General features: G+C 50.5%; 1 protein-coding gene across 4 annotated transcripts in view; it reads left to right on the forward strand.

Moving 5' to 3' along the window:
- The first annotated feature begins 1,187 nt into the window (after window positions 1–1,187).
- Window positions 1,188–15,717, forward strand: part of NR5A2 (nuclear receptor subfamily 5 group A member 2) — an 85,147-nt gene continuing 70,617 nt past the window's right edge. Inside the window, exons 1-4 of one of the 4 annotated variants that reach the window (XM_066192288.1) lie at window positions 1,188–1,538; window positions 11,189–11,326; window positions 13,699–13,817; window positions 15,053–15,194. In XM_066192288.1, the coding sequence (XP_066048385.1) occupies window positions 1,475–1,538; window positions 11,189–11,326; window positions 13,699–13,817; window positions 15,053–15,194 (463 nt within the window). In that variant the 5' untranslated portion in view covers window positions 1,188–1,474. Of the gene's footprint in view, window positions 1,539–6,487; window positions 6,530–10,157; window positions 10,177–11,188; window positions 11,327–13,698; window positions 13,818–15,052; window positions 15,195–15,717 lie in introns of those variants that run through there. The other 3 variants (XM_066192291.1, XM_066192289.1, XM_066192290.1) reach the window with 3 other exon arrangements.

Genomic DNA, 15,717 nt, shown 5'->3' on the forward strand with positions numbered 1-15,717 from the left:
CACAGATAATGGAGAGTTCCTGGCTGTAAGGCCCAGTCACTGCTTGGTTTGCCACACCAGCCCCATTTTCAGACCAGCTCTCCAGCTCTCATGCTAGCCAACAGAAGCAGTTCAGTTTGTGCATGAACTAATCTATTTGCCACTGTATCACCAAAATCTAACCATCATGACAAAAGGCATGTGCTGCTTTACAGCCCTCTGCAAGTTTAAAGAGAAAAAAAAACAACTCTCACTGACTTAAAGAGGCTTCAGATCTAGCCCACCGTGGAACAGCTTCACTCTCTTTTTCAAGAAACATGAAATATAAAATACCATCTGATTATTCAGGCTTGAGTCTGACCTCACAAAGTGCATGCAGGCTTTGTTGGGCTGGAGCTGCTGAGGCTGTCGGTGGCACTGCAGAGCAAGGCACACTGCTCAGGCTGGGAGCTGCTGTGCCCCTGCCCTTCCTCTGGACAGGCTGAAAGCAGAACCTGACCCACTCACAGCTGAGCTGAAACATCACCCAGTCATCTGCACAGCTGCCAGCTTTCGTAAAAATTGTCTAAAGCCAAACTCTTGACAGCCATTTGACATGCTGTGGGTAGGGTCTGTGCCTCACAGCCTTAGAGGTGAGTGCAATACTCTACGTATCATAATCCTGGGATATCAATGTTTAACCATGTTGTAAAGCTCTTTAGTGAGAAAGTAGTATATGCTTTCAACTAAATGCCTACAACCTGGAGCTACTCTCCAGCCTGAGGACTGGGGCAATAAAATGGTTTTGTCTGACAAACTATCAGCAGAGATTTGCTGGTGCTGTTAGTCAGAGAGTAGACTCCCCAACACATTCAGAAGCCTCCCTTGAGGAATTAATGCTTGATTGTTTTGCCATCCAAAGAGTGTTTACAGAAGCCAAAACAACCATGCTTGCTGTCCACTGTGCAAAGAAGTGATGACATCAAGAAGACGGGTCACAAGTCTCAGTTTATAGACATTACACTCATGTTAGTATGGCTTTTCATCCACTCAGTATGATCTTATGACCCCACAACTTTACAACCTTCCCCTCTCTGGGCTTCATAGCACCTCTCCACTCTAGGTTAATAATTTCTCTGCCATTATCTGCCAACAGTTCTTATCTCTTTTGCTGTCACTTTATAACAGGGTCTCTTATCAAGCTGTACTAAATCACGTGATGGTGCCAAACCTATCACAAGTTGCAATTCTTCTGATTAGAGACTATCATGAAATGGGATACATGGTTTACAGCAGGTCACTAATGCTGGAAAAAGTACAGAGTCCACTCAAAGACATGCTTGTTACTTTCTGGATTCTTGGATAATTTTTTTGTTGTTGTTGTTCATCACGCCGACTTTCACTGAAGGCTATTATAGCCTGGGTCTCAAGGCCAGAAAAGTTTACAGGCTGCACCTCTCCTGTACTCAATGCTGTACCCCTTGTACCCAAGGGTACGGTATATTTACACCTAATAATGTCTTCTGGTTCCCACGCAGCCATCATACAGGAATCTATAAAACATGGACTTACATCAGCAGGTAAGTAGCAGTTTTCTCACTGTTTTGAAGATTCTGAATAAATATATTAGATTTGTGGGCATCCAAACTGAAAAAAATCACTACAATTGGGTGAGCCCATGATTAATTTGCACATATATTTAGGCTAGCGAGAATTTTACAATACCATGTAAAAATACAAGAAAACAGAGGATGAGCCAGAGAGTAAAAATTTTCTCAAGAGATAATGCAATTATCAAATATATATCATTGGATAATTAACAGTATCTTTTTCTATTACAATTGATAATAACTGTGAAATTGTGTGTGTGCATATAGAAATGTTTGCAAAAATTAGATTTAAATTGCTTCTGGCCTGATAATTCATATTGAAGAAAACCTCAGGGATGGTTTTGTGTCTTTTCAGTAATACTGTAGTTTCTGTCAAATGCAGATTCTTTCTTACAGCTAAAAATTAAGATATGTCATTCAGTGGGAGTGGGCTGGATAACAGAAGTCAGTTAAGACTTCAGAGCAGCAAAGAAGCGAATACTTTCAGTAGCATATGGAAACAGCACCCGCTCCCTGTCAGAAAGCCATCAGGCACAGGTTGCTCTGCCTTGCAGGCACAAGAGGTACTGCACAGCCAGCTGTCCCAGGCTGTCCCAGGCTGTGGCTGAGCCCCAGTGGGTGCACATCCCCACCACCTCCATGCCCTTCTCCACACATTTCCTATCTCAGGCCATTCTGTGTTTCACCACACCGCTGGAGTGAGGTGTCTTTCCTTTGCCAGGGCGAACATCCCCTGTCCCACCAGGCTGTGCCCAGGCTGAAACTGGCAAGGCTGCAGAAGGCTTACCAAGGGAAACCTCTCCTTCATGGAGCAGAAGGCTCTTCACCAGCCAGCACAGCAGCGCTGCAGGTTCCACAGCCCAGGGTTGTGCAAGGTTGTGCCTCAGCACAGCAGTTCCTGGCAGGGATGAAAGAAGGGATCTTTGGCCCACAAGCGGAATCAGGGCACGCTTTCCTCCTCTTGCCCCCAAGTGCGTCATCACAGTTCACCCTGATGCTGGGTGTGATGTGGGCACTTTGCCATCAAGGGAAGCTTTGGGACCATGGAGATGGAGGGTGCAGCAACAGCTGCAGGAAATAGCCTCAAACATAGCTGATCTTTATCTTCTGGGTGGAGCTGCTGCTTCTCCCAGGGAAGGGCTCCCACCTTGGACCCAAATGTGTTTCAGCCAGATGTCCCTTCAGAGTCCCTGTGCTTCCCTACAGGTGGGGGTACTTCTCTGCACAGCTCTGCCCCCAGAAATACGTGGAAAAGGTGTAGACCAGCTTCCCCTCCAGACCTTTCTCTAACTGTTGCTCTTTCTGTTTGCCACCGAGGAACCCTCTGGTTCTGTCCCCTGAGGGATAGTAAAATAATTACACATCTCATGTATCTGAAGAGTGGTCACTCAGATAAGGTTTCTTAAGGTGAAAGGATAAAACCCTAGGAGAAGGGGACATAAGACACTCATCTGTGATATTTAAACCAATTAAATGCCATTTTCATGGTTTTCAGAAGACTAGCAGGTCTCTGTTCCCAAAATCATGCGGATATGAGAAAACAGATTGTTACAGGGAGTAGCCAAGACTCTTGTCACCACATCACTTATACTTGTGCTGTATCACAAATATACCAGGACAGATTCACAAAGCACGGCCCAGAAATAAGCAGCCCTAAATCTTGTGAAACTTTCCAAAATCTTGTGCACTCTGAGTCAGGGGACGGATTCTGTCCTTCCATGACACTGCTCAGTCAGAACTCATGGTAGCATCCCTAAAAAGCTCACCTAACTCAGCCTTGTGAACTGATCACCACGTACCTATAAGGGATAAATGGAACCCGCACCAACCTGAAGCCCTCTGCTTGGAGCTGGGGGAACCAAATAGGAAGGAGCCAGATTCTGTTCTTACTGGCACTGGAGATTAATCCTTTAGGAGAAAAAACTGTCCTCCCAGGGCATAAGTACAATCAGAAGCAGAGTCGTGCTCATAAGAGTAAATCCTATCCCTAGACTTTTGCTTTTGTCCAGCCCCTCCTGGCATCTCCTTCACTTTTTTTCCTTTCTAACCAAGGCAGAGTGCATGGGTTTTTGAGAGGCTGTCACACAAACCCAGGGACACTTGCTGCTTCCCACCACAGAGGCTGAGTTGTCCTTGTCAGGGAGCACCTGCTTTGCTGGATGCACTCTGTGCATTCCCCCATCTGGCAATAAGTTAGTGTTTGTTATAAACCACTGACATGTCACAGCTTCCTCCCAGCAAGGAGGGCATCTTCCAGCTCCCATGAGTGCAAATCAGACTCCACTGATATAAATAGCAGTGGATCTCCCCCTTGGAGAGCAAACACAATCAGCCTGGAGCTGGAGTGCGAGTGGGCACTACCGGTTGTTGACACCTGCTTTTAGGTTTACAGTCATAGGATCAAAGAGGCAACTAGAAGTCACAAAATCTTAATAGCGCATCCTATCTTCCAGATGACAAACACCATATGAACTTAGAAATATTTTTATGGAAGTGCCGTGACTTTTTTCTTCTACCAGATCCTGAAGCAATACAAAGATACTTGACGAGTTTTATTTTTCCTCTAATCAGCCTCTTGTCTTAGTGTCATCAGGGACGCTATGCAATTTTTATAAGGATTAGCTATGATTATTTAACAGAAATAACTGTTTCATTAACAAAAAATGTTGGTTATATAAGAGGAAAAATAATCTACTTGTCGTTTCCAACTGTGACATTTTTCAGCTTGTAGAATACTTACAGCATCTTAATTTTAATGTATGCCCTTAGGCAATTAACAGTATTAAAATTAGGGCTCATGAATTCGGCAAAGTTAGTTTTTATGTTTGGTAGTAATAGGAATAGTAGCATTTTCATATGATTAACAAAGGCGGCATACCTTTAAAAGTTTGGATCAGGATTTTGGGCAGCATTTATGCAGGCAAAGCTTTCACAGAAGTGAACAGTTTGAGCTGTGTGAGGACTGTAAGACATGCCATAGGTTATTTCCTTTTATCACTGGCCTTCTGCTATTACTCTTTACTTTTATTAATTTTCTTCCCACTTTTTCTGTCCTCATTTGCTTATACTACAAGTGAGCTATCTACAAAAGGGGCAGTATTTACATTTACATCCAGTTTTTTCTGTTAGTCTGATTTTTAATAACAAAATACATGAAGCAAAGAAAAGATGATGCCTGTGGTCTTCTGAGGAAGATCTCTACTACTGACAAAACGCCTCAAGGTACTTGTCTGTGTGGGTAATTTAAAGGTCAGCTCTCAAACTTGTCTTATATATACAGGGTGAAAATGAAGAATTGTCTGCAGGAGGAGTTGTGTGTGTCTTGTGGGGAAACCCATTAAAACTCCTCATGACAGATCATTATGAGTATCTAGAGTTTACTCACGTATTACATGCATACATATATATATTACATAGATATGCAGCCTTATATATTAATATATATTAATGCATTCTTATGTGCAATGAACAGACACGCATATGTACACAATCCTTATCAAGATTTCTCAGTGTAAACTATGCCTAGTTTATCTTCTCATAGTTTATGATTTTACATTATATGTGGATAAATCTTGGGACAGATAGATATGTATGAGATTAAACTTTTTTTCATTATAAAGATCAGATATAAAAATTATTTTTAAATAAAGTTTTCCAAGCTTTGAAACATGAGGGGTGGAGGAGGGAAGAAGCAGACCTAAACCATCTCTTTTATCCACAAGCAGATCAAGGTCAGTTGCCTCAGCAAAAGAAATTTCATTTTTAAGCCTGTCTGTGCAGGATAGAAATCAATTATCTCTTACGATACAGAGACCGGCGCTCAGCCCTGACAGGAGCCTTGCGGTATATACAAATATATTTGGAGTTCTATTTCCAGACTAAGCTCTAGCTTTTTAACTAGAGGTTCCACACTCGGCTCCTAAAGGGCAGCACAGACAGAAACAAAATAGCCTCAACAGAAAAGTAATTATCAGTGCTGGGAAGGGGCGATGGGATGGCGGCGGAGGGGATGGTCCGGGCAGTCCCTCGGCCGCCGCGGGGCAGCGGCTCCGCTCCCGGGAAGGAGCCCCGCCGATGGCTTCGCCTCCCGCCTCCGGCCGCGGGAGAAGCCGCCGCTCCCGCGGCAGACGGCAGCGATCAGAGCGAGCGCGTTTCTCCGTCGCACCATTAGCGGCAACAGGTCCAGGCAGTGCTGAACTAGAAGGCGTTTTCCATATAGAATTCGTGTAATTTCGGGACGGGAAGGGGAGGGGGGAATTTCTAACAGAGCCCATGCTTGCAAAACTGGATCTTTAAATGTCGAGTGAAACAGACTACGGTTTGCTGCTGATGGGATCGATCCAGTGAAGCCCTGCCGCCAGGTCTGGGCACGGCTCAGCCCGTCCCCAAGGGCTCCCGGGCATGCCTTAGCCCTTCCTCGCCTTCCAGTTAGTTTAGCAGAGTGGCGGTGGGAAAGCCGCCTCGGCGCAGGGAGTATCCGGCCGACCCTGCCCACAGGCGTGCGGGCGGCCCCGCGGCGGGAGCGCGGCCCGAGCGGGCGATGCTCAGGGGGCACGGCGGAGCCCCGCGCCCCGGCCCGGGCGGGCCGGAGCAGACGGCGGCGGGACGCGGTGAAGTGTTTCGACACTCACTGATGACTCACCAATAAAAGAAAGGCAATCAGAGCGATGCTTTACCACCCACTTGGCCCTGCTCACTCCTCTCTGCGGAGTCTCCTGTCATTCCGCATCACGCTGCTGCCAGGTTGCTTGTAAGAGAGCAGTGCATTCCGGCGGGCAGCAGGAGCTTGGCCGAGCTTGAAAAATAGCTTCTCGGTCAATAATTGACGGTTTGGAAATTGCTCTCTATGCCGGACCAGAGAGGAACGACGTCTCCGTAAAGCAAAAATGAATGATTAGTTGCATAAAAGAAAGGCAACAGGCACAGACGTGATCCTCTGTGGCGTGCGTTTTACTACACAGGTATTTCAGTCTGAGGCATCCACTCTGTTTTGCTGACAGTGGATCAAAAACAAACCAAACCAAACAAACAAAAAGAAGAAGAAATGGAGGGAAGTGTATTTTTGTGTTTGAGGTGGATTAATTTTGTAAATTAGGGATTTTTGTTGGTTTTTTTCTAGAGGGGACAGTTTCTTTCACAAAGCCTGAGTTGGAGGCACTAGCCATCTCCATTTAATGAATCCCTTTGAATTTAACGTCATATCCCCTCAGCAAAATGATAAGAGGAGACCGTTGGCTACGGGGTTTGGAAGGTTTCGAGGTACTCTGCGGAGAGGAGAGGAGAGGAAAGGAGAGGAGAGGAGAGGAGAGGAGAGGAGAGGAGAGGAGAGGAGAGGAGAGGAGAGGAGAGGAGAGGAGAGGAGAGGAGAGGAGAGGAGAGGAGAGGAGAGGAGAGGAGAGGAGAGGAGAGGAGAGGAGAGGAGAGGAGAGGAGAGGAGAGGAGAGGAGAGGAGAGGAGAGGAGAGGAGAGGAGAGGAGAGAGGAGCTATATTGCCCATGCTTTTCCTGGTGTAAACAGTCTCGTAAAGTTTGGCGTGACAGGTGTGTGAGGTCAAGCAGCAAAATCGCGTTCTGAACTTTCCCAGCTGTACAGGGATCCCGTGCCTGCCGCGCTGCCCCTCGCCGCCTTCTCCGGGGCACTTCCCGGGGCAGTGCCGCTGCGTGTCCGTGGCAGTGGCAGCCAGAGGCTCCATCGCTGTGCCGAGGACAAGGATGCGTGATGCTGACTCCCCCCCCCCCCCCCCCGCCCCGAGCCTGGCTGAAGTCAGTTTTCACCGAGTGATGGCTCAGAGCGGCTCTGCCCTGGCGGCAAACGGGAATGTTCAGCGGGAGAGAAAGGGAGACAGGATGCGAAATTCTCTCCTTAAATACTTCCCTTTAAGTCTTTTTGATCGGTTTTGAACTTAGACTATACAGCGGAAGAGTTTCAGTCCTCCGATGATTTATTTATTTCATTTGCTTCTGGGAAGTTTTTCTTGAACATCTACCTCCCCCCACCCCATCTCACCCCACAAACGTTCACTTTCGCTACTTTGCTGGGAAGGTAAATCAAACCCTCTCCGGGACACAAAGCTCGAAGAGAGCAGGCTATTTGTTTCTCATCGAGCAGACCACTCCAAGTTGGAAATGACTCTGCTTATGGAAAAAGGCTTTGAAATTAGCTCAGGTTCTGTGGCCTTTCGGAAGCTGTAAGCAATTGGAACTTGCCTTGAAATATCATCACACAGAAGCCTCTACCTTGGAAACAAAGAGGTGAAAAGCTTCAGATTATTTAACATTACAGAGTGGGGGGGTTTTTTTAATGTAAATGTGCATACATTTAAATAGGGAAGTATAAAGTATTCCAGGTCTTGCTCCTTGTACTAATCAAGGCTGCTGGAAGCTCCCTGAGCCATCATCTTTTATAATTATAATTACACGCGTCAATCAAGACCTTCAGGCAAAGTCAGAACTAGGCAGGCAAACTCAGGAGAGAAATCGCATTTAAAAAAAAAAAAAAAAAGTTTGGAGAACTTGGTAAGGAATGGAGAAGAGATTAGAAGAAAGGGTAATTAAGGTTGCTCAAGGCAATCGTGAGAGCTAGAACTCCATGTTAAATTAAATGTAGCCACGAGGGACCAGGTATCATTTATAATATGTACTGCCCTAAACTGTTACTTCGAAGAAATGTGGCTGTGTAATAACCACTCCAAAGTATTTTCACCCATAGCGATAACTCGCAGAGTGACTTTGCCATGTACAGTTGGAACTCGCTCCAAATAATTCCCTGGCAGAATGACATTAAGCCCCGAGCAGGAGGGAAGGGGACCGGTGCTAGGGTCGTGCCTGCGGGAGAGCGCTGTCCGGGGAGAGCCGGCCCTGCGCGGGCCCCGCGCCTGCTGGGGCACTTGGCCGCGGCGCCCGCGGGGCCCGCAGCCCGCCTGACCCCGCAGCACTCGGGCTGCTTTCGCCTGCCTTGTCCGGATGCGGCTTTTCCTTTCCCGATTTTTCCCAAAAACGCGACTGCCTTCCCGGAGCAGCAGTAACGAGAGCGGCAGCACGGAGCGCCCCGTCGGGGCGTAGCTAAGCGGCGTGACCCACCCGGCGGCGAGCGGGAGGGAGGGGACAGGTTGTCCCCGATGGAGCCCAGCGGGCTGCAGGACCCAGGTCCGCAGGTGTCCTGATGGTCTGTTGTAAACGCGCTTGGAGCTGTGCTCTGACGACTCTTCTCCTGCGGGGAAGGGCTGCGGGGAGGCGCCGCTCCTCTGCGAGCCGCCCCCGGAGCGCTCCGGCCGCCCGTCGGGGCCAGGCGGCACGGCCACAGGCTCGGGAGACCGGAGGGCCCCGGCCCCGCCGCGGAGACCCCCGACCCACAGCCCCCACGGCGGGCGCTCGGGGGAGGGAGCGGAATCGGCGCTGTGCTGTTGTCGCCTCCAGGGCTGAGCCGCCCGGGCTCAGCGGAAGGGGATGCTACACGGTGGCGCCTGACAGAGGGATTGCTTGTAACTAATGCACCTGGGAATAACTTCCCAAGGGCCGAGACGAGGTCTCAACCCGAGCTACTTCTGCCTAGAAACGGAGTCATTCTCTCTAGATGGTTTCCAGCCAACCCGTCTTAGCCATCGAGCTGCTCGCTCCCGCATCTCGCCATATTACTGTCCTAAAACTTACTCGCAGACGACCTATTTAATTGTGAAATTACAACTTGAGAAATAACATGTTGGTATTGTTGGCCCGCTCGCCTTCGCGCCCGAAGGGGAATGGCGAAAGGTGAGAATGGAAGGAGACAGAGAGGTCCGGGCCTCTTTGAGCGTTGGATCCATCCCCCAAATATCGAACGCTGCAGAGAGAAGGGAAAAAAGACTTTTCCTACTCCGGTGGTGCTGGTGTTGGGTTGGCTAGGAATCTGCGTCGAGTTAGCAAAGGTCTCCCAGCTGTTGGATGCAAAAAGTTAAGTGCACAGCCGAGTCGCTCTCTGCATGTGGAGCGCTTGTCCCAGCGCGGGTTCACCCTACGATCATCAGCACTACGGAGTAAGTTACAACCACCGCCAGTTTTCCCTATCGCTCTCCAGCCGGTGGGAAATGCCATACTCCGCGATGGAGACACTTCCGCGCCCCACTTGCCATCGGAAGCAGTTCTCACCGCCAAACATTTTCAGCTCTTAGTATATACAATACTTTATACAGTTTAAACAGTCGGAGGAGTACGGGCAACTGAACGCTCGGACGGGAGGCTCGGATGCTTTCCAAGGTGCAAATATCGCTCATCCCACACCATCAAACCTATGCGGCGCGGTAGGAACGGCGCGGAATCCCCCGGACCCTCCCGGAGAGAGGGGCGGAAAGGCCAACGAGGGCAGGCAGACCTCCGGCCCGGCTCGCCTAGCGGTCGGCACCCAGTCGCCCCCGGAGCCCCCGCAACGCCGCGCCCCGGGACCCTCGCCGCTGAGGCACACACTTGCGAGAAACGAGTTCTTTGGGACAACTTGGAAAATAGTGCCGCTTGCTGCACTGTGAGCCGGGGAAGGGGGCCTCTGCCAGGGCTTTGGCTTTTGTGCAAATGATTCGACTGGCACTGACCGATTTCGCCAGAAGCTTAGGGGAGGGAGACACAAAAAGCCTGAATAGGTACAGCGAGCTCCAACGCGGTTCCCGTTTGCTTGTTTCAGACTCCAGGGCTGCGCTGCAGCAACGTGGCCACAAGGGCAGGGGTTTCCACTGTCCACCCCCACCCACCCAGAGGGAAGGCGAGGGCTTGTGGCTCCGCAGCCGCCGCTAGCCGGGCCGGAGGGCATTGCCCCACCGGCCCCAAGAGAGATTGAGCGTGGCTGCCCACTGGCAAAGAGGCACGGCCGCTGAAGACAGTGCAGGCGTAGCCCGGCTTGGCGAGGCTGGCGGCCTTTGGGGCTCTGCTGGGGCGGGGAGGGGAGGCAACAGCCCAGACCCTCACACCGCAGCCCCGTTTAAGACCCGGGTAGGGGGTGACTGCACTGGGCCACTCTGTGTGCTCTGTGCGTGCGCTGGGGGTGTTGCTCATCCCGCTTCTGCCTTATTGGCTGCAGCGGCGGTGTCGGGCCCCCCCTTCGCCGGAGACCTCGCTCCCTTGCAGCCCCCGGGCTCCGGGAGCGCCTCCCCGCGGGCCCGGGGCTAGAGGTCCCGACTCGGCACCTCCGCACTTGTACCGGGGGGAAAAGGGGGAGGAGGAGGGGGAGGGGAAGGAGGAGGAGGAGGAGGGGGACGGGGGTGGGAACCCTGTCCAGCAGCACCAGCGGCGGCAGAGTGCTCCTGTGCACTGCGCCGCTCCGCATGGATCGGGGCGCCGGGCTGCCGCCGTGCTGAGCCCCGGGCGGAGCTGCTGCGGGCTCCCGGGGTTCCTCCTTCCTCCCCAGCACCCCCGGTCTTCCTCCTCCTCCTTCTCTCTCCTCCGCCCCACGCCGCCTGCAGCCCGACTACCGCTCCGCGGCTCGCCTAGCCGCGGGCACCCGGCGGCTCCTCCCGGCGGCCGGGGCCGCTCGGCGCTCCCGCTGCAGCTGGGCAAGGGCTGGCGTGGAGCAGAGGGAGGGAAAAACAGGAAGAGGGGGAAGAGGCAGCAGCCGCCGAGCGCCCCTTTCTCCGGCTAAATCTGTGCTGCCGTGTCCAGGTGCTGGTGTCGCGGACGGACACGGAACCCCCAGCCCGGCCCGCAGCCGCCTTGTCATGCTACCCAAAGTGGAAACGGAGGCCCTGGGACTCGCCCGGTCGAATGGGGAACAGGGGCAGATGCCGGAAAACATGCAAGGTAAGGGGGGAGACGCAGGGCGCTCCCCCTCCGCGCACGCTCGGGTTTCCCTCGGCAAAGCGCCCCTTCGTCCTGCCAAAAAAGTTTGCGGCAGTTGCCTGCGAGCTGCCCCGTCACCGCCCGCTCCACGCCCCGCCGAGCCCCTGCCTTCGCGGGACAGCTTTCAGGGTGGCTCGAGCGGGTACCGGGGGCCGGGGTGCCGGGGCCGAGGCGACGACAAGGCCCTGCTCAGGAGGTGCAAACGGGGCCGAGGGGCCGCCAAGGATCCGGCCGGCGCGAGCCTCCCCGCGGGTGCAGGCGTCCCGTCGGACCCTGCCCGGCCCCGCTGCAGATCCAAGGGATCTCGGTCTAGTCCCCGGTTCGCGCAAAACTGCCTCGAAGTTTATGGCAGGTGGAGTTACGCGTGGAAGTTCTGGCGAGCACCCCGTGTGCACACACCGTCCCGAAACGGGTCCCGAGGGCTCTGTCCCGCGGGTGCGGCGCCCACAGGTACCGTGCAGGTGGCAGAGGCGGTGTCGCGAAACTTCGCTGGAGAGAGCTCCGACTCCGTGGCGGATTTGCGGGGTACCCAGGAAGGCAGAGGGATGCCCGAGCTGGGATGGAGCTGGAAATGTCTGTGTGGGGTGGCGGGACCGGGGTGTTCCCGGTGCCCTACTCGGGGCCGGAGCCATGCGCGGAGGGAGGCGGCGCAGACCCCGCCGAGGGTCGGCTCCCCGCCTTGGAGCTGGCAGCCCGCTATGCCCACCCCGCGCCACTCTCCCGGGCAGAAACTCCCGTCCCGGCTGCTCTTCAGAAACTATCCCCTCTCCTCTCGGGAGCCTGCTGGGAAGTAGGGGCAGGGTGGGCCGCGGGCTTCGGAGGTGCTGGGGGCGAACCGACCGCCCCTTTGCTCTCGCGTGGTGGAGGCTCCGTGCAAGGGCGCGGCGCTCGGAAAACCCCTGCTTTCCCACGTTCTCCTACGAGGAGGGCAACTTCGTCCCAGCGCCGGACCCTGGAGCCACGACCGCGGGAGCAGAGGGGAGGGCCGGGCCCTCCTCCTCCTCCGCCTGCGGCCGCCCCGCGTCCGCCCCACGTCGCTGACAGGCGGCGATCCCCGGCCGTGCCGAGGTGGCTCAGGAAAGGGTTTGTCGGCAGTGAGACGGCGGGATCATGCCCCCGCGCTCCCCGGGAGCTCCTGCGAGCGCCGGGGTGCAGCCCCTTGCCTTGGCAAGCCGGGTCGGGGGCTTCGGGCGGAGTCTGACCGCCCCGGTACCCCCGGACCGTGGCAGCCGCAGAGTTAAAGACAAAGAGGCGACATCCTAAGCAGTCCAGCGGCGATGCCCAGCGCCTCTCGCCGTGTTCAGGAGTCCTCCGCTGCCACACTGCTTGCCTAACAGGTCGGAGGTTTAGCGGCAGGGAAGGGGAAGGAACCCGGCCCTGCACTGAGTGAGCAGCAAGGTTTCTTCTCAGGAGTAACCGGAGCGGCTGATTGGGGTCCTTGTGGGGGGAGCCCGGCTCGAGTGGGCACGCTCCGTGCTTTCATCCCGCTTATTTTAGCCCCCCGTTCCCTCCTGACCGGCGGCTCCTCCCCGCCTTTTCCCCGAGCGGCAGAAACTTCAGGCGGCCCCGGCTCGCAGGTTTCACGCCAGGCTCCGGTAGCGGGGGACGCCGGCTCTGCCGGCCGGGCAGACCCTGAGCGCATCCCCGAGCGCGGCGGTCCCGGTTCGTGTCCCTCTGCCGACACGTGGACACTAAAAGGCGTCTGCCCCGTGGCCGCGGAGCTGCTGGCGGCGACAGCCGGGGGTGCCGGCACGCAGCGCTCGCCCCGGCCCGCAGGTGACGGCACCCCGAGGCGGCGGGCTGGGGAGGCGCGGAGGACGGCGTTTTAAGCTGGGTTTGGCAGTAACTGACTTGGATTTCACACGGTGCAAAAGTGCTGGGTCTGTGAGATACAGATTTAGTCTAGGTGAAAATTTGCGGGATGATACTGAAAGAAAACTTTAAGGGAAAATGATTACTTTCAATGTACAAGTGGCAATCTTTTCGTTCTGCTTTTTTGAAGTTTGCCCCTGATCATTTTCGGATTTAAATGAATTCTTTCAGTTTATGATTACATAAAATAAGGACTAGGCTAAAGGCACTCTATAAGTATAAATATTTAGAACATAACTTAGAAGCTGATGCTTTTTGTTACACTTGCTAAGTACCACGCAGATTAGCTGATGGGAAGTTGCATGTCTCCATGCAATTCTTTTTTTAAATTAAACTTTTTTCTCCCTATTTTCAGTGGTGTGCTTATTTAAGTAAGCTTTCTCTCTAGATAAGAAAGTTTCAGATTATTTGAGTTAGTAATGTAAATTCTAATTGAATATGCTATTTCTCCTTTCCCCCAGTGTCTCAGTTTAAAATGGTGAATTACTCTTATGATGAAGACCTTGAAGAGCTGTGTCCAGTCTGTGGAGACAAAGTGTCTGGGTACCATTATGGACTTCTCACCTGTGAAAGCTGCAAGGTTCTGTACTAATTACTCCATAAAACCACAAGTACAGCAAAAATGTTTCTAATATAGGCAGGAAAAAAAAAAAGGATACTTAAATAAACCAGATGTATAATAATTTGGGTTATTTTTGATACGTTTCTTAATACAGTCACATAAAATAATTAGCCACCAAAAAGCTTCAGGATGTAGAAGTCTCTTTGAGAGACATCTGCACCAATGCAAACAACTTGGACTGTTTTGCATTGTAGTTTTGTAATTGTTTTAGCATTTTGCTGTTGTGATGTAGTTCTAGAACAACTTTCATTGCTAACTGTGCTAAATATTTGGTTTGGTTGATTTATATTTTTCTTTGTCTGGAGGACAAAGTAGGAAGATTATCCTTAATGCAGATCAGCTTTGTAAAAATCTAATGAAGTTTTCTTTAGATTTTTATTTTCATCCTTCACTATTGCAATGTAGATTTCTGCTATTGTAATGACCATGCACTTTTTTCAGGCAAACTGTAACTGTCAGAGTTCCCTTGACACACAAAGTCAAGTAACCAGTTAACATATAGAAAGATTAATATACTGTGTTGGTCTATTGTGCTATAAGGTTTAAATAATTGCGAATTTATGATAGGTCAGATTTTTCATGTAAAAATTTTTTTAGGTCTTTTTACAGTTATTTAAGCAGTGCACTGTAAGTGAAGCTCCTTTGCCAGAAGAATGCAATTTAAAACACTTAGTTGCATGGAAAAATTAACTTAGCCCACTATATTTTTACTAAAAAAATAATCAATGAGAAGTGAATGACAAGCACTTACTATGCCTCCAGCATGCTCCACTGGGATGTAAAATAGCCAGAGGTACTCTGTACTTCTCTTATCTTTGCAACAGTGTTCCTACTTATTTCACGTAAAACTACTTTAAAAGGAAGACTTTAATTATTGTGCAATGATTAAAGAATACAAAAGGAAGCGGCTAGTGTCACTATTTCTGCCACCGGTGTTAGAGGCACAGAAGGCTACAGCCTCCTTAAAGACTCACCAAGCTTTGACATGAAGTCTATAAAACATAGCACTAACACAAGAAAACTTCCTCTGGAATCTGGTGGCTTTCTCCTGGGTTCAGCTGACTAATTTAAAATAAACTATGTAACTTTGTAAGTGCTTGAATGGCATCTGAAAATTCTGTTACAATGATTTCCATAAAATGCTGAAACACACGTTCAAGCAAAACAGGCTAATTTTTGTGTCTATCATACAGGGATTCTTTAAGCGAACAGTCCAGAATAACAAAAGGTACACATGTATAGAAAATCAGAATTGCCAGATTGACAAAACACAGCGAAAACGATGTCCTTACTGTCGATTTCAAAAATGTCTAAGTGTTGGAATGAAATTGGAAGGTAAGAGCTATAGTCTCGCTGGTATCTTCAACTGTACTATAAAATTATAGGATAAGATGTTAATGCATTGTATTTTATATTGAAAAGTTATATAGTTATGGCTTTGAAATTATAATAAAAGGTTACTTTGTATGGTCAGTGAGATTGTTGCTTTATAAAAAAAAAATCTAGTAAGTAAATGGTGATCACTACCATTTAATAACCAGTCAAAACCATAATCCATTTTGTCATATAAGTATATACTTTGATATTTCAGGCTTTTAAAGTTTGTGAATTCATGGATGCAGATTGAATAGTTTTGCAGGTTTTAGAAAAGGTTTAATTTAGATTCAACATAAAATTTGTAACAAGTGTCCAGATTAGAAAAAAATATTATTCAATTGCTATCGAGAGTGATCTGATTTTATTTGTATTTTATCTAGGTTTGGGTTGTTTTGATTTTTTACATATGTTCTTCTGACAACAAGACAGAACAGAAAGAAACAGATAAAATGAGGGTTTTTCTCACACTGACTCGCCTTTG

This window comes from Chamaea fasciata, unplaced genomic scaffold (genome assembly GCF_029207755.1).
Source record: "Chamaea fasciata isolate MVZ Bird 193981 ecotype frontalis unplaced genomic scaffold, bChaFas1.0.hap1 SCAF_10, whole genome shotgun sequence".
NCBI lineage: Eukaryota > Metazoa > Chordata > Aves > Passeriformes > Sylviidae > Chamaea > Chamaea fasciata.